Below are 25,916 nucleotides of genomic sequence, written 5' to 3'. Positions count from 1 at the left end.
TCTATGGTTTGGAAATTCCCTCAGGCTCATTCATTCTTTTTCCATACCGTAACCGTGAACCGCCACGTGGCGATACTTGGCCACTTCCAAACTCATTATAAACTTTAATGTACTTAGTACTTACAAACCCACGCGTTGGTCTGGTGGAAATTTCATCATATTTTCAAAATTTTTATTGATTTGAACCTATTTCAGACTCGCTATAAAGTTTTTCGGCGTTATTATATTTTATCAGTCACTTCATCGCGTTATTGTGTGTTGTGTTTGATTGAGAAGGGGTAAGTGCTCAAAGATAATACAATACCTAGCAGCAAACCCTTACATGCTTATCCCTTCTAATTTTTCAAGCCTACCTTTTGTCTACTTCGCGCAAGTGGCGCCCAAGTGGGAGGAACCTCACCCTTTTTGCAATGCGAGTAATGCAAACTCGCGAGCGGATGCAAAGCTTACCTTGAGGGATTTTATCGTGTCTAACATATCTTGCCGGAGAGGCCCTTGCTTGCCAATGAGTATTTGAAATTGAAGAGTAGTAATACTGAAATACCTTGTGCCAGTGCTGACATTGAAGTTATAATTCATAATAAAATTCCAAAAGTTATAGCAAGAAGAGATATTGACGCTGGTGAATTGGTGGCCCTAGAGGAAGGCTTTGTAACTTGGACTCCTACTGAACTTGATATGTATGTCAGCTGTTATTATTGCCGTAAACTTGATTTAAATCTGTTCCCATGTGATGGCTGTGTTGTGGCTATGTTTTGCAGTAAGCAATGTCAACAAAAATGCATGGCAGAATATCATATTGTGGAATGCCAAATCATAGGGAAATTATCTGAAATTCCGCTTGAATATAAATGGGTTATTAAAGTATTGATAAAGCTTAGAAACATGTGCTCCTCTTGGGAAGAACTGATATCATTGTCATATGACTATGGATTTAACAGATTATCAAAAACAATTACAGTGAATGAGATCTATGATGGGAAAAATATTTCATCGCTTCTGAGTTTTAACTGTGAACGTCATTTTATTCATGGCGCATTGTACAAAACAGGCTTGGCAATTGGATTATTTTTAATTGTTTTACGAGATTGTCCGTCTTTTTTACCCCAAATAGGGACAGGAAAATTGTCAGCAACAAAAGCTATGGCAAGAATAATGATGTACTTGGCTGTGTATGTTCCCACAACAAATTTATCACTAGTAACTGATATTGTAATGAACAATGAAATCAGGTTTCACACGGTTTATCATAAAGGCATCTATCCGTTCATAGGAAAATTGAAACATTCCTGTGTACCGAATCTTCAAATGGTTGCTTTAAACAGTTCGGTAGCATTAATTGCATCAGCACCAATCAAATCAGGAACTGAACTAACAGTATCGCAAATGTAAGTTATGTTTAATACATATATTATGAATTTTTCATTTTATGTTTACATAATAAAAAAATATGACTAACAGACTTACAGGTAGGTACTACAGGGGTATGCAATATTAAAATTATACTACAATCATAATGTTACACTTAGGTAATATTTTATTTTTAACTTTCCCTAAATGGATATAAGACTAACATTAAATTTCTCCGTACATAATAATGTTGTCGCCTTTTGCCTGCACAATGCACCTCTTGATTCGCCGAATCTTCATCATAGCAACTGCAAAAATTTAGAGAGCAAGTGTAGACATTATTTTTGAGCAAATATAACTATTAAACTATAACCCATAATTTTAAAATGACCTGTCTTTAAATTTGAGGTTTCGTCACTCTTTAAATTTTATTGCATTATTAGTAAGTTGGAATTCATTAAAACTTATGATTTATGTATGACAATTATTTTACAGATTTCACTGGTTGGAAACCGATTTGACAAAAAACCAAAGAAAAGTACTATTTTTTTATAATCGTTTCACTGTCTGCACGTGTTTGATATGCAGTTCCACTCCTGAAGAGTGGGAAAAAATCAAGAAACAATCGGAGTTGTCCGCAGTACAGAAACAAGTTGTACTTCAATGTTTACTTTTCAAGCAAGAACATTTGGGCATTTCGCTTAATAAATATTTAGAACACATATATAGAACATTGGTCTGTATAAATGACAAACAATTTTCAACAGATTATGAATTGGCTTATAAGATGTTAAAATGTTTTCAGGCAAAAATTATACAGAATAAGTTGAAAAATATTATATTATCTGCTATATAGTTTTTATAGTTTGAGGAGCCGTACATGAGTATATGGTAACTTTTTAAATTTTAATGCTACTGAGCTGGAACTTTATTTTAAAACTACCTAAGTACTCTCAAATGCTACGAGTCGTATCAATTCATGATGAATGATCGTATCAAACTATGATGTTTCCAGATAGGACATGGCTCCTCAATCCAAACATTTAGATTAAGGTGTTACTGTTTTGTTCATGTAACCTTTGAAGTATTATTCTACAAAAACGAAGACCGTCCCTACAATATTTATAAAAACATACTACCTGCCTGCTAATAATATTAATTTCAATAACTTACGAAAAGTGTGGCATTTCAATTCTTACGGACGTTTTAAAGAACTAACTTTGACACATTTAAATTTAGATCAGTCGCTGGGTCAAGTGGAAGAATGATCTGTTTTGATCTTTGATAAATTTGTAAGTAGGTAGTTAGTAGTAGGTAACCTAAATTTGACACTCGGTTTGGACTTGTAACCCTGACGAACAAGGTGGTCGCTATTCTTCTTAATCTAAAAGTGGCGTGCATCGTCTGCGCTTTACTGTTACTAATGATCGTTGGGCTCTTTAATTGGAACGTGTCTTTTTTCATATAGGTTAGTTAACGTTTTTTTTTAACTATTATATTTTATTGTACTTAAAAGAAGCGGTCAATATGTCTTTAAGATTAATCAGCTTTTCTTGTATGCTGTATCATGATTATACTAAAAAAAATTAGGTTATTTTGTACTGTTTTGTACTGTAATTTTTTATTTAAAGTTTTTGGTCTTCTTTCATCTCTTGCCTACATTTTTTTTAAACTAATTTCTTTGATTGATTGTGAAAAATTATTTTTTTATTGTTGTCTATTTTTTGTTGATTGTTTTGAAGGTTTAATTTTAGTATATTAAAATTTGAGATGATAGGTAAGACTGATTATGATACCGTGAAAGTAGTTTTTAAATCATTATTCTTATAATGTTGTTTATTTAATATACACAGACTTTGCTTTGAGGCAGTGAACAAATCTGTCTGTGAAAAAATCAAAAAATAGACTTAAAGCAAACTGAATAATTATTGAAATATTTATTTCGGTACTATCTTAGAACAACTGACGAACAAAACATGAATAGTTTTTTTTATTGTCTATTTATATTCTATCTACATAATTTTTCCTATTATATTACACTCTTATTCTGTTACACATATACCTATATTATAAATAAATTTTGAATCCTTCCGCTTGTTTTATTTAACCTTCGCAAGTGTTACTGATCGGGAATACAAAGTGCCATTTTGTAACAGTGTTACTCATTGGGAAAACGATAGTTGCAATGTGTACCACTGCTACACAACGGGAATTTTTTTCCCATTGAGTAACAGTGTTACAGATCGCTGTGTGACTGAATGGGAACAAACCCTAGGCATAAACAGTTGACAGCAAATATTTAATAATCCGTACTAATATTATATAGAGAAAAAAGATTCGTATTATTGTTTGTAACGAAGAAACTCAAAAACTAATGGACCGATATATCATCAAATAGAACAACTTTTACGTCTTTTCCATAATTCGGATAATTTTGCTGGTCTGTAATGCCAACAGAAAATGCCCATCACAGGTTGAACAACTTTTGTTAAGATGTCTATTCCATATTTCGGATAGTTTAGCTGGTATGTAATGGTTCTGCATCAGGTGTTTCAGATCTTCGAATTTTATACACTAACAGAAAAAGTTCATCAGGCTGAACAACTTTTGTTAAGATGTCTTATCTATATTTCCTATAGTTTAGCTGAGTTGTTATGATTCTACATAAGCTATTCCCTATATGTTGGCCAGGTATAAGGGCTATACAACAAAATAAAGTTTCATACAAATCCGTTCAGTAGTTCCAAATCCAAACGAAGTTGCGCGCACAACTAGTATTTCAATAACACATAAATTTTCATGATGACATGCATGCGTGCCGTGTGGTTCCCTCAATCAATAAAAAAACAATAGGACTCCATCTCGTTCCCACGGATGTTCTAAAAGGCGACTAAGGGATAGGCCTATAAACTTGAGATTCTTCTTTTAGGCGACGGGCTAGCAACCTGAATTTGAATTTGAGCTCAATGAGGCCTAGCAGACTTTTCAAGACTGTTGGCTCTGTCTACCCCGCAAGGGATATAGACGCGAATTTATGTATGTATGTGTGACATGCATAGTCCATACTGCATTTAATGTTGGAAATATTTCCGGAAAGATTGTAAATTTACTTGATTGGGAACATTCCCAGAGATATTGCGAATTTTGGAAATTTATGATATATGTACATATTTGTAAATTATTATTTTCGAATTCATGACATATCTAATTATAGCCATTGAAAAGGATAAGCATAGAAGAACAAAAAACTTAACTCCGTTACAGCGAGGTTCCCTAATATTTATAATTTTCCCCATGTTGCCGTAAACTTACATGGCAATATTCGTAAAGTTCACTAATCAAGACTATGGGCTTTGTCTTATCCGTAAGGGATAAAGACGTGACAGAATGTAATGAAGGCCGAAATTTTTAAATTTAAATGACTAAGGATTGACTAGAAAAGTTGTGGAATACGTAAAACATAAGTCTAATTTAATATATCCGTGTGGTTCACGGCACCAATAAAAAGAAAAGAATAGGTCCACTTCGTCTCTTTTCCATGGATGTCGTAAAAGGCGACTAAGGGATAGACTTATAAACTTAGGATTCTTATAGGCAATGGGCTAGCAAATTGTGTTTTTGAATCTCAATTCTATCATCAAACCAAAAAGCTTAACGTGGCCTATCAGTCTTTTCAAGACTGTTGGCTCTGTCTACCCCGCAATGGATATGGACGTGACTTTATGTATGTATTATTTGATTAAACCGCGTAATTCTTGCAGAATTAAATCGTAATTATTAATTACAAACCTTAACTTTATTAAAATTAAAGAATTAAATTTTTTTAAGTTGGACACTGATAGGAATTGACATTTTGGGTTTAAACAAAATATTTTTGACGTTTTTATATATAATTATTAAAATCTAAATTTGGCTTATTAGTAAAACATAATCTATAAAGTAAGAAAGCCCTTGAATTACAAGAATTACAAGATGCCCATTTTTTCTGGAATGTCTTATCTACAAGACGTCATTATATACCTACTCATTGTTTAGAAACGACGTTAATTGAACGAGACTCGGCGATAACAAAAGAATTTATCAATCACAAACAATATTACTAGGAAGTTGCTTGCAAAAAAGGATGGGTTTTTTGTGGGTCTCGAGCCGGGCCCTTGGCGAAATGTATTGTTCGGAGCTTGCAGAGCGGGGGATGCATTAAACGCAGTTCAGTTAGGGTGCAATAGAACTTTTACCTGGAAAATAATGAGGGTTCGGTGACGGTTCTTCGGCAGTGCGTCACTGCTCTTTAAAGGCAAAAGTAGCCAGAAATGTTTCCAAGTGTGGAGAAGTGGTTATTAATTCAGTGGAGTGATAATGATATTAGTGTAGTCCATATCAGGAGTCTGACTAACATGCAGACTGAAGCCTTGCACCCTGGGGAACAAGTGACGGCCATCATAAAGGGCGAGTCGAAAGTTGGAACCTTTATTTGTAAAACAAGTAAGTTAAATATATTATATATTTTAGTAAGATAATTTCAAGAAATATATGTATGTACTTAAGTTAATTATTAGGAACTACCCCTCAATCAAATTCTCTCGCCCAATGTTCTTGTGGTTGCCTGGAATAGATTGCTCGTAATGTCATAAGGCCGCCTTTTTTGCATCATCTTAGCCATTTATTAAATTGTACCTGACTTTTCTGAACTTGAAAGATACTGCCAGTAAATCGATATGGGAATTCATATTAGATCAACAGAAGCCAGAAACGTGACTTTTTAAATGTTTTTATAAAAGTTTGCTACATCAAAAACAAACAGACAGACTCATGTCTGTCATTTATTCATTCAAGCTACGTTAGCATCACCTTACATCGATAGATCATTTTTCTGGGCATGCATCTCAATAATACTATATATTTATGTCATCTCATGTTATAATTGTGTTTTCGTTTGTCAAACTCACTCGTTTAAAAACTACCAGGATTTGATTGCACCTGAGGTACTAGCCCACTACCTATCTACTGTTCATATTTGGCGCGAAATACATTTAAGGTATTCAAAGTGTCTCCGATTGTCCATATAATAGGGTAACAGCTGAACGTGGCCTTTCAGTCTTTCTGAGATTGTTGGCTCTGTCTACCCCTCAAAGGATTAAGGCGTGATTATATGTATGCAATTATAGAAAAATTAATGAAGTAGGTATATAGTAAAGTGCAGATTACATCATTAGGTTTAAATGCGGGTACTTTGTAATTACATTAAGACCATTTTAAAACGATTTACTCAGAAAAATCTTCATAACAATTAGGAAAAGATAGGTTCCTTATTAATAGATGATTGTGCCGTTTGAAAACTATCAGTACGAGGGCCACACCGAAAAAATATTTTTTTTTTAATTTTCATTATTTTTCAAATTTTTCTCCCTGATTATCGATGCATTTTTGAATTTGATCGAAATAAATGTTACAACAGTTGGTAATGCAAGTTTGGAGATAGTCGAAACGGCCGATTTGTGTCTCTATTGAGCCTTGAAAATCTTGACCACGAAACATATCTTTGATTCTTGGGAATGTTATCATTTAGGTCAGGGCTGTACGGAAGATGGTCCATCAACTACACGTTTTCCGAGCTATAGGTTTGCCAGCGGCAAGTGAGCTCGAATTATCGTGGCTAAGGATTATGAGACGGTTCGGATTATTTTAACTACCTAGTTCTTTTATAACTTCCGGCAAACAAACTGTTGTGTACAATCGGTAGTGACCGTTCTTTGTTCTAGTAGGTAAAGGAATCGTAATCACATGCCCATTTTTCGATACAAAAGAAGTAACCATTTTTATTGATGTGCTTCGCGAGCGAATAACTTTTGACTGTGTTTCCTTTCTGGCTCATATGAATGAATCCATGATTCATCACCAGGAACAATTTTGTACACTAAATTTGACCTCCCTCGTTCCGTTGAACCAGCGTAAAGAAGACCGACTCCAGCCAACAAGAGCCGACTTCTGTTCCTCAGTTGGATGGAGCACTAAGCGGGAAAATAACTTTTTGTGGGAAATAGAAAGAAATAAATTATTCTGTCACCCAGTTTTTCATGTAAAATAATGTTAATGGCCGTCATATGATAGCAGCGCGATTTTGTTCGTATGTCACATGTCTATCTTCCATTAAAACTAATAAATACTACAGGCATGTAAAACTTTATTTTATCTCGGTTTTAGTCTAATTTATTCCTGGCCTACTCTATTCCAGATCTTTTTAGTGGCCTTCGTACTTACATGAATCATTAAAAATATGACATCATTATTATTATTACAAAGAAAGCTAGCCAAAAAGAGAGTTCGAGACATGCGATAAGGTATACTAACTCGATGATACTATTTTTAGGGTTCCGTACTTAAAATGTGAATACGGAATCCTATTACTAAACCTCCGCTGTATGTCCGTCACCAGGCTGTATATATCTCATATGCTAAATATAAAGCTGTTTTTTTTAAATTATCTATGTTATTCGGTTGCAAAGGGATAGGCTTATAAAGAAACTTAGGATTCTTCTTTAAGGCGATGGGCTAGCAACCTGTCACTATTTACTTTTACGACGATATGGAATGATTATATTTTGAAGTGCCGGAATCCACACGGCACAAGTACCCATAAATAATAAATATTATTGTACCTACCTGTCATATTTTATTTATGTACCTATTATTTCTTGGTCTTCATTGGATACATACTTCTATACTCTTACTTTAAAAAAATCGAATCGTCAACAGATGACCGTCAAATGTTGTTAGAAATACAACAAAAGATGAAAGCCGAGATCGGAGCAGGTCCCAGCGGGGAGGGGAAGAAGGAAGGGGAGCCTCAGGACTTCTCACCCAGTGGGTCTTCATGGCAGCCTAGTGATGACCACGCATCTGACTCCGATGAGGTTAGTTTTCTATTACAGTTGCAGTTGATTATCGGGGCAAATTCCATCAGGAATTGAACAATGCTATTATGTTATGTTATCAGCTAGCTTTGCAAGCATGCCGCATTTACATCTATTCTAATATCATAAATGCGAAAGTGAGTTCCTTTGTTTGTTACCTCTTCCCACTTAAACCTTCCTGAACCGATTTGCATGAAATTTTACATACATATACCTACATATACCTACATATAGTATGGAGAAGGTCATAGGGTACCATTTCATTCCGGAAAAAGCTAAAGTTCCCGTGGGATTGGAGAAAGCCTATTTTCCTTTGTAGGTGGCGCAAAATTCGCACAGGCGAAGCTGCAGGTAAAAGATTGTCTTATAATAAATGTATAGAATTTTCAATTCTGTACATTGAAAATATAAAATAAAAATTGTTGCCGTGGATGTTACTAGATCGATACCGAATCCTGACCTAAAATGTTATTTAAGAAAAATTGTCTGTCTGTATATTCAAGCAACACGCTATGCTCAACTACGAGTACCAGTTGGATGACGATGAAACTTAATTATACTTTAATATCCTGGGTACGAACTGGGAACTTTCATCTCGGGGAAAAAGTACTGTCCCTGTTGGATTTGCGGTAAACGAAATTTGTACTTTTTTTTTAATGTCATAGCTATAATACCGCGAAGTTCATGTACTTAAATCCCTTTGATACTTTTTGCGTGAAAAAATCACAAACACACTATCTTTACAAACTTTCACCCGAATTTCCAGAAAAAAGAAGCCCACTGGCTATTCTATCTGTGTACTGTTCTGATGTGTAATTTTTTTCAAAATAGGTTCAGTTGTTTTTGAGTTTACTCGTTACAAACAAATACAAATCTATTCTCTTCGTTATTAGGGTGAATGAAGTACAAGTTTAACACTTGTACTCCAGCGCTTGTTTTACTAATAATTTAATTTAAATTGCCCTAAAATTTATTTCAGGTTGCAGTAAAAAAAGTTAAGACAGAGCACGTCAAAAAGCAATTCACATTCGAAAAACCTAAAAGGATACTAACCCCATCGAACAAAGCAAACGCAGTCATCCCAGATGCAATGAGAGGAAACAATTCTATTAAAAAGACACCAATTAATAAGAAAAGGCCTAATGTCCACCAATCAACCAATCAAACAAATGAAAACAAGTCAAAACCAGATTCTACGAAAAAGAACATTATACAAAAAGTAATCGTGAAGAAGGGCACATTAAATTTTGAAACTATATTGGGACTAAGATGTTGTTTCAGAGACCTTTTTGGAATGGTTAAAGGCATGACAATACACAGCGCTGCTCCTGATGGTAGTGACGATCCAGTCAAAACTGAACCAAATGTATCAAAAGCAATCCCGAACATGACGTGTGATGATGACAAAGAAAATGAAAAAAGTCACAGTGCAGAGTCTAGCCGCTCAGAAGACAATGTTCTTATAAGCAATAAATACAAAAACTATAATGAAATTAGCAAAAAAACAAATGCCAAAAAAAGTCCACCACCACGAAACATTATAGACGGTGAATGGGTAAGTTAACGTTCAAGTTTTTATATGTATGTATCTCTGTTTAAAAATTGTGGGTTTAACTATAGTTAATTGTACTGTCCACTCAAAAGGGATAAAGGCTATTATTATGGATTAAACTGACTATTATTCTTTCGTACTATGAAATCGATATGTATACTTATGTAAATTAACTTCTTCACCTCTTTTCATTACAGGTATCAATAGGTAGTGGAAAAACTTTGTTACACAAAGATAAATTTATGAAGGTCAATTGGAAATCATATACAGTGGCTACACGAACTTTATTAATGGCTTTATTTCCGCGAAGGTGAGCTATCCAAGATGTTTATGTGTTACTTCTAAATAAAATTTGTAATCATAAAAACTAAGAAATCACTTGGACCAACTTTGCCAAACGAAGAAAGTACATGCGGGATCAGAAGTCCATTATAAGGCCTATGATCTATATTTTTTTTTATATATTTATAATATATATGTATAGGTAATGTATAGGTAATGTAAAATAAATACCATGTGGTTTCCGGCGCTTTAAAATAGAACCACTGGATATCATTATCATGGATGTCGTAAAAGGCGACTAAGATAAAAACTTATGAACTTGAAATACCTCTTGTAGACGATGTATTTACTAGCAACCTGTCACTATTTGAATCTAAATTCTATCATAAAATCACACAGCTCAAGGTGGCCTTTCAGTCTTTCCAAGACTGTTGACTTTGTCTACCCCGAAATGGATATAGACGTGACTATAAGCATAATTATAAATTTTCATTAATTAGATGCATAGTTCGTCCTGAGCAAGCATTACCTGAAACTATAAAAATAATGACAAAAGTTTCGAAAGATATGCAGAGTAAATGATAGTCCTATCTATGTACTTTTGATCCCGCATGTACGTTAATTTTAGAATTTTATTCAATTTGGTATATATTTATTCGTTTAAATTCCAGGATCCTAGCAACTCACTCTCTAACCGGGAAGAGGTCACCAGCGTTTCAGAACAAACCAGCAAAAATGTGTCTCGATCCAAAAATAATATCAGATGTTATCATGGAAATCCAGGACAGATTTAACGTTAAAGAAAATCTTATTAGGTAAGAATAGGTATTTTTTTATTAATGGATTTATAATTATCCAATTTATGTACACAGAAAACATCAGGAGTATAGGTTATGCTTATTTCTAAATTTAATATTTATTCATATTTCCCACATTTTTTTCTGAATTAAACTACTAACTAAATAATTGTTACCTTGCACTACTTAAATTTAATTAGTGATGCTTCAATCCGTTTATCTTTACTAATATTATAAAGCTGAAGTTTGTTTGTTTGAACGCGCTAATCTCAATAACTACTGGTTCGAATTGAAATTCAAGCTATAAGGAGCAAAGAAATAATGGAATATGTGCAAAAAAATCTTTGAGGGCTTCAGTGATGCCCAAAATAACTATTCCACGCGGACGAAGTCGCGGGCACATGTAGTATTATATAACTATTAATATATTATTATTATTACAATTTATCTCTAAACTCAATCAAATGTATCATTTCAGAAGTATTATCACCACCAAGTGTGCCGATGAATGTAAGATGTTTAAAATGAGGCAAGATAAAAGAAAGGCTCTAGCCTCAGTGAACAAACAAGAAAAAGTTGATGACAAAAAAGTACCTGAAGAAGAAAAAAACGATAAAGCTGTAACAGAGGCAACTACTAATTAATATTATTACTAGTTTTGTTTGTCTCTTTTGTTCAACTCTGTAAAAGTTTATCTCCGAAATGAGTCGTTTATTAATCTCGTGAGTTATTATAACAGGCTAGTTGACTCGCAATGAATTTCATACATACTCGTACTCGTATATTAAATGAATATTTCCTATATATTGTTTTAAGCTTAGGAAGTCAATGTATATCAATTTTAATAATTAAATGTGCGATATCAATCTATGAACCCCATTGTTAAAATGTTTTTAATAATGTTTAATAAGAAACGTCAAAACCACTTACAAGTACATACACAAGTTTCGTAGACAGGACTTAAAAAGTTTGTTAATTTCAATTTCAAATAAAGCTCGGGTATTATTTATTTATTACAACGATAGTTACTATATTTTTCATGTAAACTATTAGAAATCATGGTTTTATCTTCATTTTTCATGTAAACTATTAGAAATCATGATTTTAACTTTTAAAAGGTTATCCGGGGGTTTTTAATGACAAAATGTTTTCTTAATAGAAAAGGACGTCAGAACACTCATAAAACTGAATAAATGCGTCGCAGACAAAATATTAGTTTTCTTATACAAAAAAAAATTAGGACAGGATACGGGCGTTGTTTCTCGCGCAGTGTTGTTATGGTGTCTGTACACCCTCAGCGAGGGTCCACGATACAGAAATGGACGAGAATGGACAGGATAAAATCGTTTATCCAAATCTTCCCGCGCCTCGCCTCGCGTGCAAGAGCACGTCGTGTTAGTTTTTTGTGTGCGAATCAAAGGGTTTCTCTTTCCCTCGCCAGTGGAGACGAGTGCATCTCTGTACACTACCGCTTCGTCTAGTCCATCGCAAGACATTACAGTAGTGCGTCAACACATTACGTCATTAAACCACCTTATATTTTGAATATGTGTTTCACATTTATTTTTAAATCACCTTAAGACTGCTACTAATTCTATCATTTGTTTTTCCATCGAAATTCTGCAATTTAATAAAAAGTATTCTATGTTTTCCTTATGGTCAACTTTATTTTTGTACCAAATTTAATCCAAACTGATTCAGTTAAACCACTGAAAACGTAACAGTCAGGCATAGTTAGTTTATAATATTAGTAGGGATAAGGATGTAGGTAGATACATTACATTACATACATTACTACCTATATAAAAGTTGACTTATCAGACTATCATTGCAAAGCGGCCATCTCGTCGCCGCCGCTCGTCGTAACTGAATGAGTCGAAAATGTACAGGGTCACACTCGAGGCATAGCGAGGCACACTCGAGAATGAATTTATGTCAGAAGAGAGCAGTTTGAGCCGGTCCGTGTTTTAATTTGATGTGACAAGTTAGAAAAGTTTCTTATATAACAACTTCGTACGGGGCCGGATTAATTCTGTAGATTTCTGCATTGCTTCTGACAAACTTGCTTTTGGTGTACTCGGAGAGAAAACAATAACTTTAATGAAGCTCCATTTTTTGGGAATTAATAATTAATAATAACAGGTGTGTTGTAATTTTTACTGAAATATTAATGCTATATTTATTCTAAGGAATACTGTTACCGACAATGTATGTTATGAATAAAGATCGGAATAGGTAGATTGTCAATGAACTGAAACAAAGGTATATATTAATATGGACATGCCTCCGTCCGTTTAAGAAATGTATAAAAACAATGTTGAAAAATAAACGTGTTTTCTACAACATATATGAGTATGTATGTAAAGGTAATATATAAACTATAATGGTTATAAATAATATTATGTATACATAATAAATAAAGCACATGCTTTGTAAATAAAATAAAATCACAGAATTATAAACAATAAATGTTTATTAAAGAAATATGAAATTTTAATTTTTCTTAATGTATTATGTATATTAACAAAACTTTTATTTGACTAAGTAGTTAAGAAAGATTTTCCTGTTTTATGGTATCAATAACTGATCTCCTGATGTGAGAGTATGTAACTAATTCAATTGTGTTTTTTTTAAGCCAGACTATTTGATATTTATATCGTGGCTTCGTAGATGTATAAATAATTTCATAATTCAGCCAATATCGAGGATTTTTACTTTCATTTCTGGCCAAAAAGGATAATAACGTCTTTTGTCAAGGTTAGATGGAAATTTACCAGCATATTTTTTTTTAAATTTGTCTTAGCTTTTAATTATGGCTTATTGACATAAACGTTACTTAAGTCAATTTATTTATGTACTGGAAGAAAACTAATAATATTGATACGTCTTTGCGTTTTAAAAAAACATTTCTAAAATAAAGTTTCTTTAATAGCAAAAGCAATTCATTATCAAATCTGTTATTTAATTTTGCTTTTTCTTCTCATGGTTTATTATATGTATTAAGATGCATCAAGACTGCGACTACCTTTATTTCAGTGAGTAAAGAAAGGGATAGGCTTACAAACTTGAGATTCTTTTTTTAGGCGATAGGCTAGCAACTTGTCACTATTCGAATCTCAATTCTATCTTAAAGCCAAATAGCTGAACGTGGCCTATCAGTCCGCTCAGGACTGTTGGCTCTGTCTACCCCGCAAGGGATATAGACGTGATTATATGTATGTATGTATGTATGAGTAAAGAAATGAACTGTAAACTTCAGAATGGCCTTCACGAAGTGTGTGCTCGACGTAACAAGTAAATCATAAAAAATACTTAATTCAAAAATATTTTTAGCAGTCAATGTCCACTAATTACCCTGCTGGAATATACCAAGTGGTGAGAGCACCAAGTCGATATTTGTGCTGGCTATTATAGCCCTCATCAGCATCATGTCGTCCGGAGTGAACTGCCACCCGCTGAGCTGACCAAGGCTTTGGAGTTTCGGACAGCATTCCATGAGCAGCTCGACCGTGTCTCGAGTGAGCCGTGGTGCGTTTGGGAACCATATGCCTTCGAGGCTCTCAAACTTGTACCGGCGGACTAATCTGTAAGATGCGATGGAAGAAGTCTTAAATCATTGAGGTTTTAAAATATTTCCCATCCTAGTATTTATTTTTGGTGGTGTTAAGTTTTTGTACCATAATTCGGAATATTTGTACCTACATATATATTTTCAATAATAATTCTCAAAAAACATGGGTGGTGAACATTTAGCTAGCTTTCACTACAATAACGAAAATATTTATTCTACATGCAAAATAGTACTTATGGAAAAAAGTAAATTGTGTATCATCAATTAATGATTTTAAAATTAAAAAAAATTATTGTAATATATAAAACCCCTTACCGTGCCATGTCATTGTCATCCAGTCTGATTTCGTCTCCAATAATCAGCTTCTTTAAATTGGGGCTGCCCGTCATCAAGTATTTGAGACAGGGCGTAGACAAGTTCCCATGTATGATCTCAATGTGTTCCAACTTATTGAAAGGGATCTCTTCCTCGTGCGTCGCCGTCTGTATCTGGTAAAACTCTAAACTCTCTAAGTTCCTACATGTTTCTGCTATCCTGGTAAAATTGAAGGACCCCATCGACGCTGACAACATAAGAGTTACTATCTTATATCCAATTTTATCTAATAGCTGATGTAGTTCATGGCATTGGAATTTATTAAGCTTAATCTTGTTTAGATAATTCAACTCTTTGACCAGTTGCAACACCCCTTGGTCGGGCTCTTCCAAATAAATTGTCTCTAACATCGGACACAGTGCGACGATAGCTTTCATCGTACGTAAATTTGTTTGTACATCATGCAAATATTGTAACTTCGTTTTGAAATTTGGTGGGCAATCGCTGTTGTAAATATGGTAGATTGATTTCCCGACGAACGAATAACTGCCTAAATTGGTCAAATTAGGCAGTTGCCTTATTAACAAAGCCACATCAGTATGGTCAATGTTCTCTTCACCGTACATTCCAATGTTTACTACTGTTAAACTTTGCGTCAGCTGCGGGTTCCCTCTCAACATCGCATCTATACCTATCTCTGTTATATCAGTTTCACCAGATACATCTAGCAGTTTTAAAACCTTGTTATTTTCTCCAATAAACTTGAGCACTTCGTCATTAGCGATATACGGTATGTTCAATGCAGTTAAATTGCTTAAATTTTTTATTAATTGGTACATAAGCGCTAAATGTTCGTCTTTCACCCACACTCCTTTCAGGTTAAGCGAAGTCAAGTGGTGCCCTTGCTCAACAATCAGCTCAAGGACTTTTCTGTAATAAGGGCAAGGAAAGATTCCTGTCGCTAGGCTTTTCACATTTTCTTTGAGTAGCAGTCGCATAGAAAAGTATCTAACAGACGGATCGAGATATTCCGAACTAAGTATTAAGTTGAGGAGATCTTGGAATATGTCGCTGGTGGCTCCCATGCTTTCGTAGTAAGACGAGACCATGGTGAAAGGCAAAGCCGCATCTTCTTCTGATGCGACCCTTGAGAGAGTGTGAATGAGCTGCCGGGCTACCAACGATAATGTGATCTCTTGCAGGGGCGGCACTGGTAACTTAGGCGACATTTTGCACAGCACTATTTATACCTAAAATTATATTTTTACACTCACTATTTCTACTTTTTCACTTATGTTATTTGAGCATCGCAGATAAATGCCACGGCTTTCGGTTTTGGGAAGAGAAAGAAGTGAAAAATTCGTGTAGCTATTTAGCGCACGCATGCGCAGCGAAGGGTTGGCGCTGCGCCAGCGCACGCTTTTGATTCAAACTCACACAAACTCGCGCGCATTATTTATTTATAGAACTTTTATAAAAGGTGTTTACCGCGTTCACAATTGTTATTATACTCCAATTTCGTAAACGGAGAGCGTTTTAATGTCATTGGCCGGCATATGTATGCAAAGTAAAAAAATTGAGGACTTGTTTAAAATGTTTCGTGGCAACTGAGATAATTTTAAATGTTTTTGTCAAACTTAGCAGCGTATCATATTTTATGACCGCACGTGGTCGACGTAACTATGTTATTATCAACAGAACAGATTTAGATTTAATTCTTGAGAGACAGCTGCATTTAACTATAAAAATGGAATGTCATAAACAATACTAATAAGATTGACTTTAAAAATGTATAATGTTAACATTTTTTTTAAATAAAAAAAAAATAGTATCTTCTAGATTTATGATATTCTTCGATCGGCTTTGGCCTAAGGCAGAGGTTACAAGCGTGTAAAATACAAATGAGGGCTGATGAAAATTGGTGGGTTTAGTCCTTCTTGTACTACAATTTGTTTCATTATTAGAAGAAATTGCACTCAAAGTTAAACTTAACACATTAAAATGATAGGCAACCAGTGAATGTTCTATATGCGAATATAAATTTATAGTCAAAATTTTCTACTGGAACAAAACAAACATGAAATCTTTTCTGGAAGGGATATGCAGAGACCACAAATCTTTACATATACCTATGTATTTGCCTAAAAAATACCAAAGTAAAGAAAAACCAACATTTAAATCAATAAATGAAGACAAGGAAAAATAAGTAAATAGTACTTAAATATATTTATTGATAGATATCAATTCCAAAAGTAAACATTCTTATAAGAATACTATGAAACAAAATCACTTACACTATATATAACATAGTCATTAAAATCCACTACACATTATTTCTTGAAGTACGTATTACTAAATGGGAACAGGTATCAGTACGCACAGAATACTTTGATAAAATCCATCACTTGTTCTTATTCTTCGAAACATACCAATAGACTTTGGAACAAGTATCAATGTAAGTACTCCGGAACAGGTATCGATACACTTCGAAACATGTATTAATTATCTTCGAAACAGGTATCTCTTTTCTTGACAGCAACTATTTGTTTATTTTAATATAAGTATCTTCAAGTACTACATCACCTCGATACAGGTATTTTACGACGGAACAGACTGTTCCGTGCAAAAGCACGAGTTGGTTTTCCTTGGAGATCTGGAACCATTTTTCTCCATGGTGCGGCTCGGCAGCCTTGCTTCGGGTTTATAAAACATACTCCCTCTCTATTTGGTTGGAAACACGTATCAAAATGTAGGAAACAAGAATCAATAAATTCCGATAAAATACTTTCACTCGTTTGACACTATTTTAAGAAACATTTTATAAATATAGTTCCGAACAAATATCACAAATTTTCGGAACAGGTATTCTTGAGAGTATGTAGTTCTTTATATTACTGCAGGCATAATATACATACATCCTTAATAAAATACCTGTTATTTTACGTCGGAACAGGTAAGCTCTTAGCCACTAGCAGTAGTATTTGTTCCGTGCTGAAGCACCAGTTGGCTATTTCCTTGGAGACCTTGCACCACTGTTCCCCGTGGTGCGGCTCGGCAGTCTTGCAGCGAGTTTTAACGTCCTCCTGCTGTTGTTCCGTGCCGTGTAACAGTTCGAATTTGTAGAAATACGCCCATGCGTCGCCTAAGTCTGGGTCAATTTTTACCTGTGGAAATAAAATGTTTTTAATTATAAACAGTATTATTAATCAGTATTATTAGACCCCGGAAACATACATTGGGTGAATCAAGATACATTTCGAATCATATGTATTTTTAATTAGGTAATTGATATTCTTTAATTTTTTTACTTTAGTTGTATAGAAAAAATTTACTTTAGATTGAAGGTAGAATAATAAATATAATAAATAACATATAATAAATAAATAAATAAAATAAATAAATATATAATATTCCTATACTGAAGCGAGAGAGGAACATGATGACCGAACCTACTAATTAGGAGGCACCGAAATTTGAAGCATATTGAAGGGTATTACTGATCATAAAACGATGGGGAGTGAAGGAAAGAGAGACGAAAAAGAGAAGAAGTAAGACTCACCGTCCGATTGAACCATTCGCGGCATTTGTTCAACTTCCTCTCGGTCCAGAATAGCTGGGACACGGCCAGTAGCACGTGCGCGTCGTGTTCACATTTTTTGAGAGCGTCCACCTGGTGAAAAATAAATGAATTATATTTCTGTTCTACTTTTAATTTTATTAGATACTCAATACACATTTATATGACACAAGGGTTCCATAGTTGGTACAATCGAATTGCCGGCAGGCATATTGCAACGTTAAAGTCCCTTTGTATGGACATTTTTTAACTTTCTTTCACTTCCAGTTTGATTGTAGCGCCTTCACCATCACCGCATTAGAAATACTACGCAACTATAGGTAAGTACTACAATTTTACCCTTAAAAATAAAAAATAAAAAGAATAGGTACTAACGCTCTTTGATTTTTTCTGCAGCCAAGACTCCTTGAATATAGGCCTCTGCCCACAACCGACCAGTGTTGGGGCACTCTTGTAGCGCCTTCGCCATTACTGTGTTAGCAATACTATGCTGCTATTCCTTCTACGATCTTACTCTCTAGAATAAAAATATAAAGAAATACTTACGCTCTTTGTTTTCCTCTGCGGCCTAGACTCCATGAATATGGCATCTGCCCACAGTCGGCCAGCGGTGGGGCACTCTTGTAGCGCCTTCGTTATTAACGAATAAGCAATCTCTCCTAATATTCCTCCTACAATGTTACTTTTTAGAATAAAAATATAAAGAAATACTAACGCTCTTTGTTTTTCTCTGCGGCCTAGACTCCATGAATATGGCTTCTGCCCACAACCTACCAGCGTTGGGGCACTCTTGTAGCGCCTTCGTTATTAACGAATAAGCAATATCTGCTAATATTCCTCCTACAATCTTACTTTCTAGAATAAAAATAAAAAGAAATACTTACGCTCTTTGTTTTTCTCTGCGGCCTAGACTCCATGAATATGGCATCTGCCCACAGTCGGCCAGCGGTGGGGCACTCTTGTAGCGCCTTCGCCATTACAGCGTTGGCAATCTCCGCGCTTCCATTCCGCCTCTCCAATCTTACACTTTCTAGCCTATATGAACAAATTAAAATAAAGTATTTAATAAAATAATTGTCATAAATGAGCAAGTCAGAAAAACAGAGATTAAATATATAACACTGTTGATTTTATATTTCGTTTGTTGACGTAAGTACAGGACCTTCACTAACTTAAGGTAATCAAGTTACAATTGTAATGGTTTTGATGCTGCCTTAAATGAACTAAAATCTGCACATCCATGTTAGGTCAGGTTCTTCTGTTAGGGTCACGGAGGTAAGTACTACTGGAGTACCACTAGTAGTACTACTGGTAGTACTCCTGGATCATGATTATGAGTGGAAATCTGGCTATCCACGTCTGATTGGGTATTGGGTATTATCTTAATTGAATGGTGGTTTCGGTTTTGTTTCACTTTCCGTGATCCCTCTATACTTCTTTCAGGCTTTTCAGTTTAGGGTTCTCACTATACCAGAATCATGTACATTTCCTTTCATTTAAACGAAAAAAAAAATCATAAAAATTAAGTATACTTACCACAACTCTGGATTCTTTGGATTCCTTAACCTTGCCTTTTCTAACACCGATCTGGCTTTTGTCACATGTTTTAATTTCTCTTCCAGTCTCGACAGTAGAATCCACATTGGCACACACGTTGCGCACTTTTTCAACTAAAAATCAAACATTTAGATATAGATATAGTATAAAGACAAACTACATTTAGCTATTTGGAAAAACATAAAACAAATACCATGGTAATATATGATATAATTATGGCTTTTCCAGCAATATACCAGACCTCGCCATATGGTAAAACGTGAATCAAAATATTGAGCTGGCAGAAATTATACAAAAAAAGAAAGGTTTGGCGACATCTCTAAATGACACTTGGCATCAACCAATCACATTAAGCATACGACGCGCTCAACGAACAGCAGCGAAGAGTCTATGATATCTCAAACGTCACACGCCACCAGCCTATCACAGCGCGTATTCCTAATCGCGATATTAAAGATTTAACGGATTGGAGCGTATACAACCTTCGACTTAACATAGCCACTAGCCTGGCGGAAGATCTTCCCTTTGCCTTTACCCATCGCTATTATGACATACATACTATACATATTTAGTATTGCTCAAACGCAGAATTAGCACTCTCATTAGACTGCTAAAGCACTTTTGATAAGACTAAACTACTAGAATACTGTACCCCTTGCGTATATGTGTTATGGGCCTCCTCGTCCTTGCCCATTTGCTCTTCAATCTGCCCTTTCATCATGTGTAGCTTGGCGTAGTCACCGAACACCTTTATAGCCTCTTCCAATAGATTCAGCGCTTCTTTTAAGTTGTTAAGAGCCCACTCCAGTTTCGCTGATTTAATCATTACCTACAATCAAGATAGAATTTTTGATCAACAACAAATGACAAGATTGCATAGATACATTGCGGGGTAGACAGAGCTAACAGTCTTGAAAATACTGAAAGGCCGCGTTCAGATGTATGGCTTAACGATGAAATTGAGATTTAAATAGTGACCTGTTGCTAGTCCATCGCCTTCAAGAAGAATCCCAAGTTTATTTGCCTTTCTCTTTATCCCCTTCTACGACATCCATTGGAAAGATATGGAGTGGGATGAGTATTCAGAAGTGGTATTCTCGGTCTGAAAATTCACCTCAGAAGTGGGATACTTAGTTAATTAATAAAATACACACCCTCGGCGTGGGCGCGGAAGCCCTAGCTTTAGACAGCAACCGTCTCGCTCTGTCGTACTCTTTGTTCTCACTCTCCAGTTTGACGGCGGCCAACCAAATCTCTTCGGAGTTGGGATTCGCTTGGAAAGCCAGCGAGAGGATACCGCGAGCAGCTGGCACGTCACCTGAAAACATCAGGAAAAAGATGATTATGGACTAAGTCTCCAAGACACCTAAAACCTGAAATTAATATCTAAAAAAAAGACGACAAAACGATTCGGATTATATATTAATATCAGGAAGTGTGGCAAAATAAGTATAATAATTTCGTCCACAGACATTTTATAAGAATTATTTTAGACTTACCAGCTAGCCATTTTGATTTAGCACCCATAAGCCATAAGACCTCAGACTTGGGGCAATGGGCAACGGCCCTCTGCAGTAACGCTTCTAAACTCGCTCTGGTCCCGTGCTGCTTCTCGAGGTAGGCGGCTCGCAGCCATATGGACTTCTTGGACGGGAATACCGACAGCGCGTAGCCGTATACTGCGCGCGCGCATTCGTATGCACCTTCGTTTGCGCACTGGAAAATTATGATTGTATTAGTAAGGGTTTCTTATTTATTTTAAACTGGTTACAAACCAGTTGATTTTTTTTAATAATTTGAACAATGTAAGAAAATTACAAAAAAAAAAAAAAACAATTGTATTAGGTCGCTCCTCCATTTTAGAAAATTATTTTTAGAGAGATCGAAATTTACTATTTTTAGGTGTAACTTATATGAAGTTAACAGTCACAAAATCAACCTTACCGCTTCAGCGTCTTCCATCCAAGTGTGTTTCTGATCCTCAGGTTCGATGCCGTGGCCAATCACGGCGCGAATTATAGCCTGCACATAAAAAATTAAGTTTAATTTGTTATTTTTTCTATGGCCAAATTATGATAAAACTTCTTTTAGGCGGACTTCTGAGTAACCTTTTCAAGAGCTTCTACACATTTCAGACATATTAAGGTGTCTGTATTGCGGTTAAGAAAATAATTACCTGACAAGTATGGACGGCTCCAGACTTTTCGGCCTCCATAGCTTCCTTGAACCAATGCTCTCGGTTGATCTCCACACCGTTAGCGCTTAGAGAGGTTATCGCACGATCTATGATCTTCTCCACCATGTGAGTATTGCCTGAAAATTTTGTGTGTAAATATCCATACTAATATAAAGAGCCAAGCTTTGTTTTTTAAAAGTCAAGAATATAATTTTATTAAAACCTATTGGACCAATTTAATAAAATTCTGCATAGAGTTGCACTTTCGAGTCATTCTTGCAAATTTTACATACATATATAAAAGCACTCCCTTTTCCCGGAGAACTAGGCAGAGAGCATGACATTCCACTTGCCACCTCGGTGGTTTAGAGTACTCTTGACTTGACCTTACGCCAGGACGGCCCTGATTCGATAATGGTACATTCGCCTAATTTTCTTTCTAGAAATTCGTACGGACTCAAATTCCTAGGTAAAAGTATACTTAGGAAATAAATACAGCCACAGTTACAATACAAACTCACCATGAGCCTCTTCTAGCTTAGCGGCGGTGACCCAAATCTGTCTATCTGTTGGGATATTCTCCCTAGCCTTGTTCAGCACTTTTCTTGCATTTTCGTAGGTCTCCAATCGAGCTAAGGCCAGCCACAGTTCCACACTGGTCGGACAACATTCCACTGCTCGGGACAATAAGATGCGCGCGTCTTCAGGGTTTTCAAGTTCGACCGCTGCTTTCCAGAGACGGACTGAGTTGGGAATGTGCTCCAAGGCTTTGCGGAAGACGCGACGTTTTGCCTGCGGAATAAGAACATGTATGTTGTCATGTTTTGTGTGACGTTAACTTAAGGCCATTTATAGTAATACTCAGATATGCCAAAGAAAAAACGAAATTGAAGTCATGTAGCCGTTGAACGGCTTGTAAGGCCCAGATTCATTTCGCAAAAATCGCAATACTGAAAGAGACAGACCTTTCTTTCTTTTCTATATTTATTATTATGGCTTCCACAAGACTTTCGGTGATTCTGCCAATGTGATGGTTTAAAGAGACACAGGCTTAATACCCTGGTAAAGAGCTGATAACTAGTCCTGGCGTTACAATATTCAACTATACCTTAGTCTCTTGTTCCAACTCAGCAGCCTTAACCCATATCCTGACACTATGCGGCAGATTCCTGGCGGCGTGCGCGATGACCGCGCGGGCGGTGTCGGGGGGCTGAAGACGAGCCGCTTCCAACCATAACTCCTCGCTGCTAGGGTTCACTTCGCAACCTTTCATTATTAGGTTCCGCGCTGATTGGACTTTACCTGCAAATTGAACAGTAAGTATAAAGAGACAAAGCACATGTCATGTGGTTTCCGAAAAAGAATATGGGCACTTCAACTCCAATCCAAATGGTGACAGACAGCAGAGATTTAGTAATAGGGTACTAAAAACAAATTGGACTAACCTGTTACTTCCTCAAGCCTGGCACTAGCAATCCAAGCCGGTGGATGATTAGGATTGGTCTCCCGCACAGATTTTAAAAGTAATCTTGCTTTCTTTATATCATTAATATCACCACCATACGTTGGGATCATAGACTGTAAGTCTGTCAGGTACCCTTTAGGGTCGACTACAGTTTGACCAGTTACAGAGTCAGAAACTTGTGATAGTTTGACTGTCATCAGTGTGTTCCTGGCTTGTCCAATCTTCCTCAAATCCAGATCACCTAAAAATAACAAAAAGTAAATAAGTTTAGTCATGACTTCAGACAGGAGGTCAGTTTAGTATGCATAGTCCTATTACAATTTGCACAACACCTTTATAAATATATGGGGTTGCATAGATCTTGCATAAATATGTAAGAAATAAAAAATAAAATACCTGATGGTGTTAACATTCCAGGTGTCATAACACCAGGCATCATGGATGCCAGTCCAGAACCAGGATCTATGGAAGTGGAAGATTCCCCTCCTAAGTTCCTTGACAGTACACTATCAGGCAAAGGAGTGAACTTTTCAGCTCTTGGGTTACGCTGTTTTCTGTTCCTCGCATCACCTACTTCAGGTATAGCCGACCACTCTTCCTCGGAAACCATTTTCAGTTCACGTTTTAAGTCAGAAAACTGTTGCTGTATTTTTGGTCTGTAAGTCAAGATGATTAAGGCTTAACATAATATTGAAGAGCAAAAGAAAATTAGATGTAATCTAAATACTATTTTAAAAAAATGGTATTAATTAATATAAATTTAAAGATTATTTGTCCTGATTCATTCTTCACATTTTTGCACCTTTAATGATATCTAAAAACTCTCTTTCAAAAAATTTATTAAAGTAGCAGTTACTAACCTTTCTTGACGATATCTCTCAAGATCTTCTTTGAGCCGCTTCTCCCTATATTCTTTTCTTTTCTCGTCCATGCGTTTGTCAATTGACTCATAAATAGCATCTGCTTCAGCATCATCTTTATCATATGGATCCTAATAAAATAAGAAAACATCTGATATTAACAGAGAAAATGACTTTCATAATAAAAATATGACTGAAATGGACCAAAAACCTTGAGAAAGGCCCATTGGCTAGCAATCTATGTAACTATCTCAATTCTATTATTAAGTCATACAGCTGAGTGTAGCCTTTCAGTCTTTTCAAGTCTTGAAATGACATATTATTTATGTGGACATGGGAATGTTAATAGATTATGGTCCAACCATGATCCAATATTAGTAAGCTAAAGGTGTATTAAGTAAAAAAGACTGAATTATCAAATCCTGGACTGGGTCATTGTCTGATTTCTAATCATGCTCATGTCTCCTGAATGATAAGGATGTAATAAGGATTATTGCCAGGAGGCAGATAGATTAGTCTAGAAGACAGTGTCCATCTTCCTTTGGGAAGTGCCTTTAATCCAACTTATCTAGGTCAGCTTAAAAGGAGAACCTTTATCAGCTTTGATAATAGTTGTTGCATGTTAGCATTGTATAGTAGATGAAAGTCTTAAAAAATCTTACTCACCCTTTGAAACTACCATATCACATTATCTACTGATACTACTTTCATGTTTACTTCTTACAAAAAACTTATAGTATTAAGTTACTTACCTTTGAGAAAAGTGACCCACTATAGCCTGAAAACTCATCATAATTAGAATCATTTAAATCTTCATCATCATCCTCCTCTTCATTCTTTTTACGTTTTGCTGCTGGTGGAGCATGTCGGTCATCTCTGAAATGCATTACATATATTTTAGTAAACCTGATAGTAGAAACATAACATGTAATAATCATTAAAGGTGGACTGTTGTTTACTTACGATACATCATTTGCATCTCGAGCAGGACCAATATCCGATCGTGTAGTGAAACCGGTAGCTCTGAAAGAGTAGGTAATGATTAGTATGAGACTAGAAAAACGTGTGTGAGTTTATTGTACAAATAATCGAAAGAACTATGAAAACTAACCCTCTACCAACACCCGCAACATATCCCAAGGGTGCAGGAATTCCCAGAAAATGTTTTTTGTTTTTATTCACAAACGCTTGCGGTGGAACAGACATATCTGAGAGAATCTATGCTAAGGTATATTTTGTATTTTTTCCACACAATCAACCAAGTGAAATTTTATTCACAGAATCAAATCAAGACGAAACAAAATTTAATACAATTGACGTTGGCGTGACAATGACATTCATAAATACCAATGTTGCCAATTTAAAAATCTTAATGGTCGTTTCACATGTTTTATTGATAGAGTGGTAATGAAGACTTGTGTGGTAGTGACGCCAATCGTCAATTACCGAAAACTACTGGCTGGAAGGAAAAATTTCCATAAAAAAAAAATTGGTTGCTTAGCA

General features: G+C 35.4%; 3 protein-coding genes across 4 annotated transcripts; 1 reads left to right on the top strand and 2 right to left on the bottom strand.

Moving 5' to 3' along the window:
- Positions 1-1,114: 1,114 nt before the first annotated feature.
- LOC106134295 (pre-mRNA-processing factor 6) lies at positions 1,115-25,735 on the bottom strand. Of its 2 annotated transcripts, XM_013334301.2 has the most exons (18): positions 25,525-25,735; positions 25,377-25,436; positions 25,166-25,289; positions 24,414-24,544; positions 23,950-24,209; positions 23,534-23,794; positions 23,197-23,390; positions 22,610-22,880; positions 22,089-22,225; positions 21,857-21,934; positions 21,412-21,628; positions 21,067-21,230; positions 20,565-20,741; positions 19,892-20,025; positions 19,240-19,390; positions 18,338-18,448; positions 17,710-17,942; positions 1,115-1,658 (listed from the first exon to the last, which is right to left on the bottom strand). In XM_013334301.2, the coding sequence occupies exons 1-17, from the start codon at positions 25,617-25,619 to the stop codon at positions 17,718-17,720; spliced, it is 2,790 nt and encodes a 929-aa protein (XP_013189755.1). In that variant the 5' UTR covers positions 25,620-25,735; the 3' UTR covers positions 1,115-1,658; positions 17,710-17,717. The 2 variants fall into 2 exon arrangements, with proteins under 2 accessions (XP_013189755.1, XP_013189754.1); XM_013334300.2 differs by lacking the exon at positions 1,115-1,658 and having other exon boundaries at positions 16,990-17,942.
- Positions 1,274-11,959, top strand: LOC106134298 (uncharacterized). Its single transcript, XM_013334305.2, has 7 exons — positions 1,274-1,388; positions 1,846-5,832; positions 8,104-8,261; positions 9,241-9,816; positions 10,011-10,123; positions 10,767-10,910; positions 11,371-11,959. The coding sequence occupies exons 2-7, from the start codon at positions 5,661-5,663 to the stop codon at positions 11,534-11,536; spliced, it is 1,329 nt and encodes a 442-aa protein (XP_013189759.2). The 5' UTR covers positions 1,274-1,388; positions 1,846-5,660; the 3' UTR covers positions 11,537-11,959.
- LOC106134297 (uncharacterized) lies at positions 14,129-16,936 on the bottom strand. Its single transcript, XM_013334304.2, has 2 exons — positions 14,779-16,936; positions 14,129-14,476 (listed from the first exon to the last, which is right to left on the bottom strand). The coding sequence occupies exons 1-2, from the start codon at positions 16,005-16,007 to the stop codon at positions 14,239-14,241; spliced, it is 1,467 nt and encodes a 488-aa protein (XP_013189758.1). The 5' UTR covers positions 16,008-16,936; the 3' UTR covers positions 14,129-14,238.
- Positions 25,736-25,916: the final 181 nt, after the last annotated feature.

Source organism: Amyelois transitella, chromosome 17 (assembly GCF_032362555.1).
Source record: "Amyelois transitella isolate CPQ chromosome 17, ilAmyTran1.1, whole genome shotgun sequence".
NCBI classification, from domain to species: Eukaryota; Metazoa; Arthropoda; class Insecta; order Lepidoptera; family Pyralidae; genus Amyelois; species Amyelois transitella.
This window is presented reverse-complemented; position numbering and strand designations above follow the sequence as displayed.